The sequence below is a fragment of the Urocampus carinirostris genome, chromosome 5, assembly GCF_059441175.1.
Source record: "Urocampus carinirostris isolate Australia breed hairy pipefish chromosome 5, RoL_Ucar_1.0, whole genome shotgun sequence".
Classification (NCBI taxonomy): domain Eukaryota; kingdom Metazoa; phylum Chordata; class Actinopteri; order Syngnathiformes; family Syngnathidae; genus Urocampus; species Urocampus carinirostris.
The window spans coordinates 6,319,919-6,335,348 of NC_142353.1; the positions used below are offsets into that span (position 1 = coordinate 6,319,919).

At 39.4% G+C, this 15,430-nt stretch overlaps 1 protein-coding gene and 1 non-coding gene across 9 annotated transcripts in view; both read left to right on the top strand.

Annotated features, from left to right (window-relative positions):
• The window catches only part of ep400 (E1A binding protein p400), a 30,590-nt gene that overhangs the window by 7,391 nt on the left and 7,769 nt on the right, over positions 1-15,430 (top strand). For 6 of the 8 annotated variants that reach the window (XM_088335466.1, XM_088335470.1, XM_088335468.1 and 3 more), the window contains 41 exons: positions 14-199; positions 288-428; positions 530-608; positions 680-711; positions 784-841; positions 954-1,037; positions 1,254-1,364; positions 2,016-2,206; positions 2,293-2,470; positions 2,552-2,688; positions 2,776-2,945; positions 3,036-3,210; positions 3,311-3,447; positions 3,673-3,859; positions 4,056-4,225; positions 4,321-4,502; positions 6,546-6,710; positions 7,020-7,163; positions 7,285-7,340; positions 7,437-7,726; positions 7,944-8,146; positions 8,292-8,461; positions 8,832-9,028; positions 9,135-9,246; positions 9,386-9,679; positions 9,762-9,836; positions 10,209-10,343; positions 10,425-10,469; positions 10,558-10,711; positions 11,001-11,236; positions 11,343-11,516; positions 11,589-11,636; positions 11,720-11,856; positions 11,980-12,036; positions 12,123-12,201; positions 12,800-12,958; positions 13,040-13,085; positions 13,161-13,267; positions 13,346-13,550; positions 13,635-13,753; positions 14,375-14,608. In XM_088335466.1, the coding sequence (XP_088191592.1) occupies positions 14-199; positions 288-428; positions 530-608; positions 680-711; positions 784-841; positions 954-1,037; positions 1,254-1,364; positions 2,016-2,206; positions 2,293-2,470; positions 2,552-2,688; positions 2,776-2,945; positions 3,036-3,210; positions 3,311-3,447; positions 3,673-3,859; positions 4,056-4,225; positions 4,321-4,502; positions 6,546-6,710; positions 7,020-7,163; positions 7,285-7,340; positions 7,437-7,726; positions 7,944-8,146; positions 8,292-8,461; positions 8,832-9,028; positions 9,135-9,246; positions 9,386-9,679; positions 9,762-9,836; positions 10,209-10,343; positions 10,425-10,469; positions 10,558-10,711; positions 11,001-11,236; positions 11,343-11,516; positions 11,589-11,636; positions 11,720-11,856; positions 11,980-12,036; positions 12,123-12,201; positions 12,800-12,958; positions 13,040-13,085; positions 13,161-13,267; positions 13,346-13,550; positions 13,635-13,753; positions 14,375-14,608 (5,859 nt within the window). The remainder of the gene's footprint in view (positions 1-13; positions 200-287; positions 429-529; positions 609-679; positions 712-783; positions 842-953; positions 1,038-1,253; positions 1,365-2,015; positions 2,207-2,292; positions 2,471-2,551; positions 2,689-2,775; positions 2,946-3,035; positions 3,211-3,310; positions 3,448-3,672; positions 3,860-4,055; positions 4,226-4,320; positions 4,503-6,545; positions 6,711-7,019; positions 7,164-7,284; positions 7,341-7,436; positions 7,727-7,943; positions 8,147-8,291; positions 8,462-8,831; positions 9,029-9,134; positions 9,247-9,385; positions 9,680-9,761; positions 9,837-10,208; positions 10,344-10,424; positions 10,470-10,557; positions 10,712-11,000; positions 11,237-11,342; positions 11,517-11,588; positions 11,637-11,719; positions 11,857-11,979; positions 12,037-12,122; positions 12,202-12,799; positions 12,959-13,039; positions 13,086-13,160; positions 13,268-13,345; positions 13,551-13,634; positions 13,754-14,374; positions 14,609-15,430) is intronic. The other 2 variants (XM_088335467.1, XM_088335469.1) reach the window with 2 other exon arrangements.
• Positions 8,611-8,738, top strand: LOC148365068 (small nucleolar RNA SNORA49). The gene has a single exon (XR_015850603.1). It is a non-coding gene; the product is annotated as a small nucleolar RNA SNORA49 (small nucleolar RNA).

The window sequence follows — 15,430 nt, forward strand, 5'->3', positions numbered from 1 at the left end:
CATATGTCTTTAGGAGAGTGAAGTGCACCTACGCATTTCTGAGCTAAGAAAGGAGGGACAGTGGTCAGCCAGGAGGCTTCCCAAAGTTGTGGAGGCCTCTCGTCCAAAGTCCCACTGGGACTACCTCCTTGAAGAGATGCAGTGGATGGCAGCCGACTTTGCGCAGGAGAGAAGATGGAAAGAGGCTACGGCAAAGAAGGTAAAAGGAATGAGATGATTAAAATGTTTAAAGCTCTACCTTTCAGAATTTGATTCATTAAATCAAATGACTTGCAATCTTGTTTCAGCTGGCACGCACATGTGCACGTTACCATCAAGAGCAGAGGAAAAGTGAAGAGAGATCAAAGAAAGAAAGGGAACTTCATCTACGTCATATTGCCAGTACAATTGCCAGGGAGGTGGGGTTCTTTTGGACTAACATTGAACAGGTATGCTTCTTGAAATTGTGATGTTGATGACTACCATTTAAAACACATGTTGGTACCAAATGTGGGTAGGAATCAATTGAAAAATGATTCATTTTTGGCAGGTTGTGGAAATTAAACTTCACTTGGAAATTAATGATAAGAGGTTTAAAGCGTTGAGTTTACAGAAGGCAGCAATCAAAGGTATTTTAGAGGACATTTCATTTTTATATAACAGAGTAGCACAATAAATATACAAATTATTCTTTTACCAGGTCATTCTGCTGGAGAGACGGCTGATAAAAAGGTATTTCTTCAGTCTCAAAACACACATGTCAGTACAAAATAGGATTTTAGAAATTGTTTTTTTTTTCTTCAGGATCTTCACAGTGTACATAGGAAACGAAAATCAATTTCTCCATTGAGCATCGCAGATGGTATGTTATGAACGATCGAGTTTAAAAAAATAAATATTGCACTGGTAAGATTGTGGTTTGAAGAGTAAAATGAAAAATTTAAAACTTGTCTGAATATGTTTTCTTTTTTTAGATGAAGAGAGCACGATAGAGGAACAAGAATCTATGGAAGTAGAAGCAGATTATAAAACAGAGTTGGTTGAGCTTGCCAAAGACGGTATAACTCTTGTTTCTTTTAAGAATCGCGCAAAATTATATTTCCCTAACCAGCACTGATATATTGAAATGAAACTAATTGATCAGGTGGAACAAAAACTCATGAGCATTTTTTTACGCACTTTTGTTGAATTAATTTGACTTCAAAGCATAATAATTCAATTATTAAACTTAAGAAAGTATAATAATCATTTGCTATTTTTTCCTCTGACTTTAGCTGAGTTGCCTTTGGAGGCTTTGAGAAAGCAATATGCCGCTGCCTATGCTGATGGCTTTGAGTGGCCTCATCTGAGTCCTCAAAGTAATCAGGATGATGACGAGATCGAAGGTACCAGGATGCTTAACAATTATCTTCTACTCAATTCATTCAGACCTAAACAGTTTGGTCCACTTTGGAGATCTGAAAATGAACAATTTCTGGTGCGACCCACATAAGTTGACCAAATCCCCCTTTTTGAGGTGGTCTCCCTCGGCTTACAAGAAAACTGCCAGTTTGCTTATGGTGACGCAAGAGAGACTGTTGCCAGTATTTTGATCTTCACCCCATTTTGGTCTTAAGGCCAAAGTAACATCATACAGTATATCCTATATCATAAGGTTGAAAAAATGCACTCGTAAACATTCCCCTATGACACATGTTCCATCACATTAAAATTAGCCATGCCTCATTAGATATGATTCTGTATGAGGTGGATTAATGTTTTCTTCTGTTTTGCGGTTTATTTCTGTCCTATTGGGGCAGACATTGTCGTTCACCGTTCTAAAGTACAAACGGAAATATCGGTAACCTTTTCAAATTGTTATATTTTTACTTAGCATATTTGTGTTGTGGATAAATAATAGAAATGGTCGTGTGCGTTAGAGCCGTTTATTTGATACAAGTTTTACTGTCATTTTATCTGTAGCTAGGAGAACCAAATACAAGTTTGAATTTTTTCCCTTCTAAATAAGAATGTTCCATCTCTCACTCTCCCCCCAGCAATCACGTGTCCTGTCAGCAGACCACATGAGGCAGTGCTCATTGATTCTTTACTTAATGTGGACCAGTTTCGTAGTCCTGACAAGACCTCTTCACTCAATTCAGATGGGAAACCTATCAAAGACATATCTGAAGTGGCCGCTGCAACCGAGCTCCTCCTGCCAAAGGGTACCTTCAAGACCACGTCCTCTGTAAGACCCGATGATGTGTGAGCTAAGCAATTCTGTATTTTGTTTTGTAATCTTTTTTTTTTTTTTTAATTTTATTTTTTTACTAGACTTACAGCTCCGCACCCTTTTTACTGCATGGCTCGCTTCGAGAATACCAGCAAATTGGTGTTGACTGGTTGATAAACCTATATACGCAGCACCTCAATGGAATCCTCGCTGATGAGACAGGCCTTGGCAAAACTGTCCAAACAATTGGTTACATGGCTCACTTAGCTGGTCAAGAGGGTATGTTTCCATTGATGATATTTTCAGGTTGACAAAAAAGCAGTGGGTATGCTAAAATGTATGTATTTCTTTACCCAACAGGTGTTTGGGGACCCCACCTCATAGTGGTTAGAACATGTAAATTGCTCAATTGGGAACTGGAGTTCAAACGTTGGTGCCCTGGTCTTAAAATCCTCTTGTATTTGGGTACTGAGAGGGAGCGTAAAACCCAGAGAAAAGTATGTTGGGGTTTTTGTGCATTTATTAACTTTTTTCTGGTCACTCGATAAAGTACTGTGGTATCATTTGTTCTAATCTTTTTACAGAGATGGCGAGAACCTAACAGCTTCAATGTATGTATTACATCTTACAAACTCATGATGAAGGATCGTAGCCATTTTTTGAGGCAAAAGTGGAGTCACTTGATTCTGGATGAGGTGCAGCTTATTAAGAATATGACTGAAAAACACTGGGAATCCATTTTTGCCCTTCAGAGGTGAATCTACATTGTGTTGTGATGATGTAAATGTATTGGCGAAATAAATATTTTTCATTTTTCACTTAAACTTCATAATTACATTTACAGTGTGCAGCGGATACTTCTCATCAATACCCCACTACAGAATACTCTGAAAGAGCTCTGGACGATGATCCACTTCCTCATGCCAGGAATCACTAGGCCTTACTCCGACTTTCCTGTTAAGGCAGGAACGGACCAGAATCAGGACTACTGTCACAAACTTGTCATTCGCCTGCACAGGGTCAGTATATAAAAAAAAATCCGTTCTGCATACCATGTTGGAATAATTTAATATGTCTGCAAATGTGGATAACGCAAAATGCACCTCATCTTACCTTTAGATGATTCAACCTTTCATTCTAAGGCGCTCTAAAAGGGAAGTGGAAAAGCAGTTGCCAAAAAAGTATGAGCACATCTTGAAGTGCTGCCTTTCCAGGAGACAGAAGAGCCTTTATGAAGATATCCTTACTCAACCTGGGTGAGATGTTTTGTTTTTGCTGCTATATCATAAAAAATTGCACCTAAATGACATTTTGTATGTTTTTTAAAAAATATATAATTTCTATTCCCTTCTGTGCAGACCAATAATAGTTTTTAATTTAAACAATGTCAACTGAAATATAGAGTTTAGGTGGCTCGTGAATACATAATAAAGTGTTGTTAAATGAAAGTGTTTTTTTTTTTTTGTTGTTGTTTTTTATAGAACCCAGGAGGCGCTAAAGACTGGCCATTTTGTCAGTGTGCTAAAGGTCTTAATGCAGTTGCAGAGTGTCTGTAACCACCCAGACTTGGTTGTACCTCGAGAGACGACCAGTTCCTATTTCTGCGCTCCTCTGCTATATAATAGCCCATCACTGATACTAGAAGCAATGCAGAATGACAGCTGCAAAGTATGCACTTTTATTTGTATTTAGAATATAATAAAATATTTTCTTTTTTGTTTATATGGTAAATCAAAGATATATTCATGTCTTTGGAAAGGGATATTTTAATCACTGCAGTAGTTTATATTATTTAGGCCGTTTTGTTTGAACATTTTTTTCGCTTGAAATCAATACTTATTCATGTTTTCCTCTTTTTTTTTAGGATACAAACCTGTCTTTGTTTGATTTGATCAATAATGAGAATCATCTAACTCGTTATGAAACTGAGGAACTTATACCCAAAATAAAGGTCACTCAGAAGCTTATAGAAGAGATTTACAATGGCCCTGAACCACCACCACCACCCAAGCCCTACCCAATAAAACCAATGAGGTTTGAAAGCATACGTCATCTTTTTTTTCCGTTAATGTGAGCATTAAAACAACATTAGTCACATCTTGATTTTTTTTCCATTCTTCCCCAATAAGATTATTTCAGCCAGTCCAGTATGGGACAAAGCCAGAAGGACGACTAGTTGCAATTACAAGTTCAGTTGGGCAAAATCCTCAAACAAGTGCTTCTGCTACTGGTAACCCTATTTCCATGTCCAACTCAGCCCAGACAAGGGGGAAATCCCCTGTTTCCACTGCACCTATAACTGGAACTCAAGGTAAAAAAAAATGACTACATCATCAGATTTCAAATCTAGTCCACATATAAACATCTTGTTTCAACCTCCTGTTTGATTATCTTACCTCATAGTTTATTAATAGTCTTTGAATATGTAATTTTTTTCTCAATGATTTTTTTTTTTGCTAATGTTTCACATTTGGATATGATGTTTTGTTGTCCACTGCGCCATCTATTTTTATACAGATACTCCACTTTTATTAGCAATATGATATTTTTTTGGATAAATCCTTATCTTACAGGGAGTGCAGAATTATTAGGCAAATGAGTATTTTGACCACATCATCCTCTTTATGCATGTTGTCTTACTCCAAGCTGTATAGGCTCGAAAGCCTACTACCAATTAAGCATATCAGGTGATGTGCATCTCTGTAATAAGAAGGGGTGTGGTCTAATGACATCAACACCCTATATCAGGTGTGCATAATTATTAGGCAACTTCCTTTCCTTTGGCAAAATGGGTCAGAAGAGGGACTTGACAGGCTCTGAAAAGTCAAAAATAGTGAGATATCTTGCAGAGGGATGCAGACCTCTTAAAATTGCCAAGCTTCTGAAGCGTGATCATCGAACAATCAAGCGTTACATTCAAAATAGTCAACAGGGTCGCAAGAAGCGTGTAGAAAAACCAAGGCGCAAAATAAATGCCCGTGAACTGAGAAAAGTCAAGCGTACAGCTGCCAAGATGCCACTTGCCACCAGTTTTGCCATATTTCAGAGCTGCAACATCATTGGAGTGCCCAAAAGCACAAGGTGTGCAATACTCAGAGACATGGCCAAGGTAAGAAAGGCTGAAAAACGACCACCACTGAACAAGACACACAAGCTGAAACGTCAAGACTGGGCCAAGAAAAATCTCAAGACGGATTTTTCTAAGGTTTTATGTACTGATGAAATGAGAGTGAGTCTTGATGGGCCAGATGGATGGGCCCGTGGCTGGATCGGTAAAGGGCAGAGAGCTCCAGTCCGCCTCAGACGCCAGCAAGGTGGAGGTGGGGTACTGGTATGGGCTGGTATCATCAAAGATGAGCTTGTGGGGCCTTTTCGGGTTGAGGATGGACTCAAGCTCAACTCCCAGTCCTACTGCCAGTTTCTGGAAGACACCTTCTTCAAGCAGTGGTACAGGAAGAAGTCCGCATCCTTCAAGAAAAACATGATTTTCATGCAGGACAACGCTCCATCACACGCATCCAAGTACTCCACAGCGTGGCTGGCAAGAAAGGGTCTAAAAGAAGAAAAACTAATGACATGGCCTCCTTGTTCACCTGATCTGAACCCCATAGAGAACCTGTGGTCCCTCATCAAATGTGAGATTTACAAGGAGGGAAAGCAGTACACCTCTCTGAACAGTGTCTGGGAAGCTGTGGTTGCTGCTGCACGCAATGTTGATCGTGAACAGATCAAAGCACTGACAGAATCCATGGATGGCAGGCTTTTGAGTGTCCTTGCAAAGAAAGGTGGCTATATTGGTCACTGATTTGTTTTTGTTTTGTTTTTGAATGTCAGAAACGTATATTTGTGAATGTTGAGCTGTTATATTGGTTTCCCTGATGAAAATAAATAATTGAAATGAGTATACATTTGTTTTTTGTTAAGTTGCCTAATAATTATGCACAGTAATAGTCACCTGCACACACAGATATCCTCCTAAAATAGCTAAAACTAAAAAAGCCCCACTCCAACTTCCAAAATATTCAGCTTTGATATTAATGAGACTTTTGGGTTCATTAAGAACATGGTTGTTGTTCAATAATAAAATTAATCCTCAAAAATACAACTTGCCTAATAATTCTGCACTCCCTGTAATGTAGTATGAAAATGGTGCGGCTTGCTTTTTATGTAAAAAAATAACTTAAAGAAAAATATTTGAACAACATACATTTTAATGTATTTTATTTACTTCAGTGGTTTAATGAGTCTGGGCTACTGGTGAACAACTTTTATAAATGGTTGTTATTATGCTGCTGCATTTTTTGTTCTGATCAACCTACATAGTTTCTTTCTGTATTCTTTATTTTCATTAAAGCGGGGGATGCAGTAAAAATCGCCCAACTGGCCAACATAGCTGGCAATCAAAATCGTATATCCCAGCAAGAGACCCCAGTCACTCTGCAATTTCAGGGCAACAAGTTTACCTTGTCTCCTAGTCAACTACGCCAGCTCACCACTGGACAGCCCTTGCAACTCCAAGGTACATTCATTACTCGTGTAACAGACAAGCTTGGAATTTGTGCCAGCCTGTTATTATTTTATTTTTTTTTCAAATTTTTTGACTAAAATGCATTACTGTGCTCACAGTCTAACACTTAAGCAAATAGTTAAATCATATTTAGCAATTTGCTCTTAACTGTTAACTAAACAGATCATTTGTCAGCCTTAACATGTTTTGTGTCTTTTATCCCTCCCTAATACCAATAGCAGTTGTTTTTTTGTTTTGTTTTTTAATAGATGATTGATGAAATCGGCACAAATTGTAATCCTTTACACATCATTATTTTAGGGAACATTCTGCAAATTGTGTCAGCTCCCGGGCAACAAATCATCAGGCCCCAGGGTTCTATGGTCATGCAAACGATGGCACAAGCTATCCCTAACTCCAATGCTTCGGCTTCACCTCATTCAACTCTGCCAGCTGTCCAGCAAGGTGACTCATCCATTACCATTTCATACCATACATCTCTTCTTGAAGCAGTGTTTTATAATTACAAGTTGCATGCAACCCCCCCAAAACACAAACTTCATCTAATTCAATATATTTGGACTAGGTGTGACGACAAATACCACAGCAATCGGCAACAAGGTCACTAATGCATCCTCACAGGTATGTTATGCGGTCAACTTAGAAAAATAAACCGCTCTTAAACAAAGGTTAGGAGCGTTAACAGTTTGTGGCCTTGTTTATGCATTTCACATTCAGGAGTCTTCTGAGGAGAAGACCCAGCATGCAAAGCAACGTCTGAGCCTTCTGTTCGAAGCCAATGAGCGGCGCTGCAGCCGAAGAGTACTATATGGGTCAGACCTGTTGCAGACGTGCACCATTAACTCAGAGCCTGGTCACTCTGCTCTGACTGCGGGAGGCTGGATGTGGGTTGGTCGGGAGAGTTGTCTCAGGGTCCAGAGCGGCTGTTTGGCGATCACCTCTGCATTGCAGTCTACTATGCTCTCTGTTGAGAACCTAATGCCAGCTAGCAACATTTTTTCCAAAAGGTGCTTTCTGGTTACATTTCATTTAAACGTTGCATTGTGTTCTACAAATTCAGAAATCTGTTTTTACAATTACATTGATTGCGCTTAGTCCTTCTTTTATTTTAAATCTTAGAATGTGTTCACATACGACAATCCCACGTGGTTTTATAATAGTCAGTCATTCAGTCATCTGTTTTATACATTTTAGTCTTATAAACTGTCTTTTGTCACCCTATAGGTTAATACGTGTGGTACCGCCTGCTGTTGCACCACCACCTCAGTTGTATGCAGCCAATCCTCCCCTCCCTTACTCAATTAAACATAAGTTACTCCACTGTCAGCTGAGGGAATCATTTGCTCCCCATACTTGCAAAATGCATCAACTGGTGGCCAGGCATCACTTCTTCTTGCCAGATCTTCAGCTGATGCAGATGGACTCAGGTTGGGTTCTGTTCTTGTCCATGTTACTAATTAATAAAGTTCAAGTTCTTCCTAAGACTTTTAATTTTTTTTCTCATGTGGGGGGAACGAATCACGTGAATTCCAACCCCCTAACAATTCTACTTGTTATATTTATCATCAAAAGGCAAACTAGAAGCACTGGCCATCTTGCTGCAGAAGCTTAAGTCAGACAACCGCCGTGTCCTCATTTTCACTCAGATGGTGAAGATGCTTGATATCTTGGAAGCGTTCCTCAATTATAGGCAGCTTACTTATGTGTGTGTGGATGAAAGCTGCCCTCCAGATGAACGACAGGTAAATAAAATAAGGTAGTTGTGATGGGCAATACCTTTTTTATGACACTTCTAGTAATATCTTTGGGACATAACTGTTACACAAAGTAAATAGGCGTTAAAGAAATTTATATTTTGCATTGCAATGAAGTGGATTATGAAGGGCTGTTATTTCCCCGTCTAACACCAGAACCTTCTAATAACTGTGCTGAGTTCTGGCTTAAGGGGATATATTATAGTGCACTATTCCCTCCTTGGCGGATTGTGTTCCTTCAGGGCCCGAAAATGATGCACACATGAACTTCGATTAATAATTATTAACATATCTGCTGCTGACTATGCGTATAGAATTTTCTCAGATTTTCCCTTTTATTGTGCTGTTCTCTTTGCAGGAGACAATAAGGACCTTTAACAGGAACAGGCAGATCTTCTGCTGCATCCTAACAAACCATTGCTGCTCTACAGTTGGAACAATGTTAGATGCAGATGCATTCATTTTTTATGACACAGACCTAAATCCTAGCATGGATGCCCGCACACAGGAATGGTGTGACAAAATTGGGCGTGCTAAAGATATACACGTTTACAGGTAATATTTTTTATTTCAACTCATTCTTGTTTTACACATTTTTATTATTTTTAACTGGCAAAAAAAGTTTGGTGCTTACCAAGATCTTCCCATTTTGTGCTCCCAGGTTGGAAAGTGGGAGCTCAATTGAGGAGAAACTTTTGAAGAATGGAACCAAGGACCTGATCAGGGAGGTGGCTGCACAAGGCACAGATTATACTCTGGCTTTTCTCACACAAGTACGATAAACTCACCCCTCTTTCATTTTATTTATTTTAAACTTAAGAGACTACTTGACGCGTTTTTGTTTTGTTTTTTTAGAAAATGTATACCCATTACATTATTTATTGATAAATGAAATGTTTGGTTTAATTTTAGCGGACAATCCAGGATTTGTTTGAGGTGGAGGTGGGCTCGGGAGAAAAAGTAGAAGAGTTTGTTGTCCTTCATCAGGAGCCATCAGCATCTGAGACAATCTCTCCAAAAGTGGCTCAACCATACATCCAAGCTCTTCATAGCATTAACGTGGAGGAGTCACCAGAAGAAGTAGACAGTGTGAAAATAGAGGACATACAGATGATAAGCATACAGTCTGAATTGGCAGAAGATTCAGAGAGCTTTACAAAAGAAGAGCCTGCTGAGATTGAGGAGTTGAATGCTGTTGTGGAACAGGTATTTACTGTATTTTGTCAGTTAGTAAATGCAAATTTTATGTTTTCATCATGAATGTTAATCCCTTTATCTTTACAAACAGCTCACGCCAATTGAAAGATATGCTCTGCACTATCTAGAGTACCTTCATATTAGTGATGATGAGATCGCTCTCAAGGTAACTACAGTTGAGGTTATGGATCTCCCGTTCACACTGTTTACATCTAAACACATGTCAGCAAGTGACAAGTGAATATACATGAAATGAAAAATGTATACACGTCACAATTGCTTATATCTCTCTGTTGCCCTCTCAACTCTTGTGTAATTCAGCAACGCAGCTTTGTTTGTGGCAAGGCAGACTTTGGCTACTTAAAGCTATCTTGAGAGTGCGCGGGGACTGTAGAGCATCTGTGTCTGTGGTTTTTATCAAACAGAATGCAAAATTTTTGAGCTTAGTCATCTAAAGTTGTGTAGGTGGTCAAAGTTGGGATAAATATCGACTGTGCCTGTGCTTGAAAATGTGTCTCATTCCTGTTATTTTGCTTAGGAGCGATTGGAGTGTTCTAAAAGAGGCTGGGAGTTGCAGCAGCTACAAAAACTGAAAGATGAGGAGCAGGAACAGCAGTTGATGGACGGAGCTGACGAGCTTTTCACCTACACAAGAGAAGATGCATACAACATGGTGACTGCTCATTGAATGATCATTTTTCACAGCCTGTTATCTGCAACACTAAATACTTCTCGAATCACTTGCCTTTATTAGGAGTATGTATTTAACGCTGAGGATGGGCATACAGAAATCATGCCGGTAAGAGGATAATACACCTGTGGTCGTGTGTGCGTGGGGGTCTTTTTTCAGCTTTACAATTAGAATTTTTGTTGTGATCACATTATAGGTTTGGACTCCTCCCACACCACCCCAGGACGACAATGATATCTACATAGATTCTGTAATGTGTTTGATGTATGACACCACCCCCATTCCTGAAGCCAAGCTACCTCCTATCTACATCCGCAAGGAACACAAGAGACTGAAACTCGACCCTTCAGGTACTGATCGCGGTAATTATGCTACCCACTGCATATTTAGTTAACAATATTCAGACAAGTCATCTGGGCTATGATTGTTGGTTGGTTGCTAACCAATTGCAGAGCACATTTTGACCAACAAAAGAAATACAACAGATATGTATGGTTTAGATATCATAACGCTAAGAAATTTTGGATTATTTTTATTTGAACTAAAGTGTGTAATTGGAGAAGATTAAGAATTACTATTAAAGAAACTTCCTCCAATCAAACTACCGATAAGTTTTCAATTTCCATCATTTTTCTCCAGCAGCGGCTAGGAAGAAGAAAAAGGGCCATGGGGAAACCGTAATTCCGCCGCGCTCGCTTTTCGAAAAGGCCAGCATGTTAAAAGTTCGCAGAGAAGGGAAAGACCAGAAAAAGAACTTTTCTCTCAAGCAGCAGGCGCCATTTGCCAAGCCCCTTCCCTCACTTATTAAGCCTGCAATGGAGACAGGCCAGGACAACCCAGATTGGCTCATCGGTGAGGACTGGGCTCTTCTTCAGGTAATCACTCCTCTACCATTTTCTCTGTTTGTAATATTTAACTACCCTTGGTAAAACAATTTAAAATGTTTTCCTAGTATCCTAATTGCTTTTTGGTTCATTACAGGCTGTAAAACAACTACTGGAGCTACCTTTAAATCTGACCATTGTGTCTCCTGCTCACACTCCCAACTGGGATCTGGTCAGTGATGTGGTGAATTCTTGTAGCCGTATCTACCGCTCTCCCAAGCAGTGTCGTAACCGCTACGAGAACGTCATCATTCCCAGAGAAGAGGGCAAGGTAGATGAGCTTTAAAACAGGTAAACTGCTTATTTATTGTCCTTTTGTAACTTATATCTCTTACATTTTCAGTTAATGTTTGAAGCAAACCCTAAAAAGAAAACGAAGAGTATCTACAAGGTGCCCCATTTTTACATTAAAAAAAAAAATCTGAAATATTTGGGTTAACTAAACTCTAATTTGTTTGATCTTGACCCACTTAGTCCAAGAACACTCGACCTCTAAGAACCTGTCAGATTTACACACAAGATGACAACGCCACTCAAATTCAGCTTTACAACAGTCGTTTTGAGCTCATAAAAATTATAGCAAGTAAAAGGAGCCCTCCCATCAAGCCTTTGTAAGTAAAAAAATCAACTTAAATGAGGTGTGATTAAGAACGTATTTTTAGAATATTTTTGCATTGAAATGTTGTTAGAATTATAATTTTTAAAAATATGTTTCCATTTTTTTCCTCCTCCAGGTTAGGCATGAATCCATTCCAGAAAAATCCCAAACATGCTTCTGTTTTGGCTGAAAGGTAAAGGTTCAGTTGTTAGAGTCGCACATTACAAGACAATATCGGCAACAATACCAAGGTCTAAAACGTTTTTTTTAAATATATAGTGGGATAAGCTATGATAAGCCCCTCCCCCCCATTCAAGTGGCATCTCAACGCGCTGAGAGGATTGCGAAAGAGAAAAAGGTAATTTTTAGGATTAGCAGTGGAAAAAAATGAAAATTAATTGGGAATATTGTTTGAGCTGAAAATATATAATTAAAGAAAATACCAAAGTATTTCTGGAGTTCTTTTATTGCATTATAATTGTTATCCGCTCTGCTACTTAAGAGTAGCAGACATGTGGTCACCCAGACCCTTCTTTGGTGAATTTTTTTTGCTTCTACACCAATGAATCTACTTAATTTGAAATATATCAGTCGTTGTTAATCCTGTAATCATGAGTTAACCATTAGAACCTAGATTTGAAACGTGATTTTTTTTTTTATATTTTATTAAAAGTTTTGAATTGATGTCCAGTTTTAGTTGTAAAATATTTTATGCAGATAATTTGTAATAATTGATACTATTATAGCTTAATTGTTTTGACTGCATCAAGGAGTACACTTTCAGCAACTTGCTTAACTGGTTAATATTCCAATTAAGCTTGTTTGAAGACCTAACTTTGTCTCTAATTGCAGCATATGAAGAAAAGTGTAAAATACATTGTATTTGAGAGAATGTGTTTGTTGCTGCCACGCAAAAATACCATCAATACCCTTTTTTTTATCTATGTGTGTTCAAGGCCTTGGCAGAGCAACAGAAGGCTCAGCAGCTGGCGCAGCAGGGTGGGGCCGCCCAAGCCCAGACCACACCCACTCAGGCCCAGACTCCTGCTGCCGCTCAGGTGCCGCAGGCTGCCACAGTAGCTGGAGCTACTTCAGTTCCTAATGCAGCTGTTCTGGTGAGACTTAACGCCAAAATCTTACTTCACAATTGGCACGAGGTCGTAATTGTCTTCACGGATCCTTTTGTCATTTTCCAGGCCGGGGCTATCAAAAACACCGCTGCTGGTACAACCATCCAGGGTGGTGTGTGGATACTTTAAGATTCAAAATCATCTTTTTCTTTATTGAATTTTATAACCTCTTGGTTTTGTTTTGCAGCTGCTGTTGGGGGTAATATGATGGTGAACACGATTGCTGGAGTGCCTCCAAGTCCCTTCCAAGCCAACAAACGCCTGGCGTCCCCAGTCATACCTGGCACCATATCTGTGAGTCATGATGATGACACAAATGTCACACCCCGGAATGTAACGTCCTAATACGAGCCCCGCATGCTGTTCTTTTAGCCTGCTGGCCCTATTGCAGGGGCACAGGTGGTCCATGCACAACAGAGAGCAGTTACATCTGCCTCTGCCCCTGCAGAAGTGGTTGCTATAGCTACAGGCCAGGGTGTTAGAGCGGTTACCCCAGTCACCGCATCTACTGTTGTTTCAACGACTCTTAGCCCAGTTCAAGCTCAGACCCGCTCACTTGTTACCCAAGTCACACCAGGTAATAAACCGAATTTACTATAACGGGTTTCAGGGGCATTTGCCTCACTCTGTTTCTGATATGCATTTGCTGTGTCCTGCCAAGCAGGTATGCAGCTTGCACAAGGAAAGGCCCTAACCCCGGCCCACCTTCAGATGCTCAGGCAACAACAGCTTCAGCAACAGGCTGCTTCACCTCAGATCAAAGCTGTAAACAAACCCCAGGTAAACATTTAACTACTGTATTTTCAGCACTATATGGCAAACAGCATTATAAGGCTCAAACCGGTCTTGTGCCTAATTCAGACTCCCCTGCATAATTTGACTCCCTTTTAGATTCTTGTGGGTTGAAGCTCTATTTTATTTACTTTAAAAGGTTTCAGAGTGCTATCAAAGTTGTATTTGAATTTATAACTTCTATTGTTTGTTTCTTTTTTGCATTATTAAAACTTTCTTACGCCAATTTTTAAGTTTTTACAGCAAATATCAGTTATCGGTCTCGTCTTAATACTAATAATCAGTGTCTGTATCTGCCCTAAAAAAACCCGTATAGGTCGATCTTTAGTCAGCGGTAACAATGGACTGATCAATAATTGCACAAATATGATCAATGTTTGCACAAATATGATTACGCACAGGTATGCATTTCCAATTTATTTCGCGCATAAGGCGCAGGGGGGTTATGACACGCACGTTAAAACTTCTAGCCAACTTAGGGATTTTGGGTGCATTTTGAAAATACATATTTTTCGTTGTTTAACAAAAGAAAAAAGAGCTTTTGAAATTATTCTGACACATGAATAATTGAAAAGATTGTAGATTAATAACACTACTTTGTATCAACAGGAGTTATTAAAGATGCACAAACATAAGTTACAGCTGCAGCAACAGCAACAGCAAGTGGCTGCAGCAGTGGCGGCGGCCGCAGCTCAGGGCCAACAGGCAGCTGGTGCTCAGCAGGCCCAGGTGCAGTCTACGCAGGCGGCTCAAGCCAATCCGCAGCTAGCAGCTGTAGCGGCATCGAGACCTGGATCAGTTTTGACGGGCACCACAGTGACCAACCTACAGGTGGCCAGACTGGTAAATGTTTTTGATACGACTATGGTTCTATAGAATTATCTACAACAGAGGTCCCGATCTTTTTCTGAAACACAGACCAGTTTAATTTCTGATATTATGAAGTTTTAACTTTATTAATTATATCAATATATATTATAGTTAGCATATAACCACTGTGTAATTTATGTACTATATTTGGGTGTCCTCGAATCATCGCATTAACATCGCAGGACATGGCACTTCTGCGCCAATTCACTGCAACATTGTTTACTATGATGGCTTTTATCGCCAAATATCACGACAAGCCATGTGCCAGGTACCGTATTTTTTTGGGACCAAAAATCGGGTTTTTTCATAGTTTGGCCGGGGGGGCGACTTGTACTCAGGTGAGACTTATCTGAAAATATTAACACATTATTATACTTAATTATTAGTTTAAAATCATTATTACCAGTACTGTATTTCACTTCACATGTGTTTTTCACACTAAACTGCAAGAAGGTGCTCAAGACCTGCGTTGCTAATTTCAACCATGCTCTGTTGTGGGAGGGACATTTTTGAACCGAAAGGAGGAATCAGCTTATTGTCTATCACCTCCCGAGTTGGAGGAATTGTTTATTGGTAAAAGTGACACCGAGGATGAAGGTTTAATTTGGATGTAGTGATTTGTAGTGAAGATGATAGTTTGTTAAGCATATTTCATTATGCTACATTTATCTGAATAACTCTTTATGTGTTACATATTTACTGATGAGTGTGTCTAAAATAGAGGCTTGTTACACTTCAGTAGATGTTAGACCTCTTTGACAGACAGAAATCTTGCTTGTTTGTAGGTGGCCACTC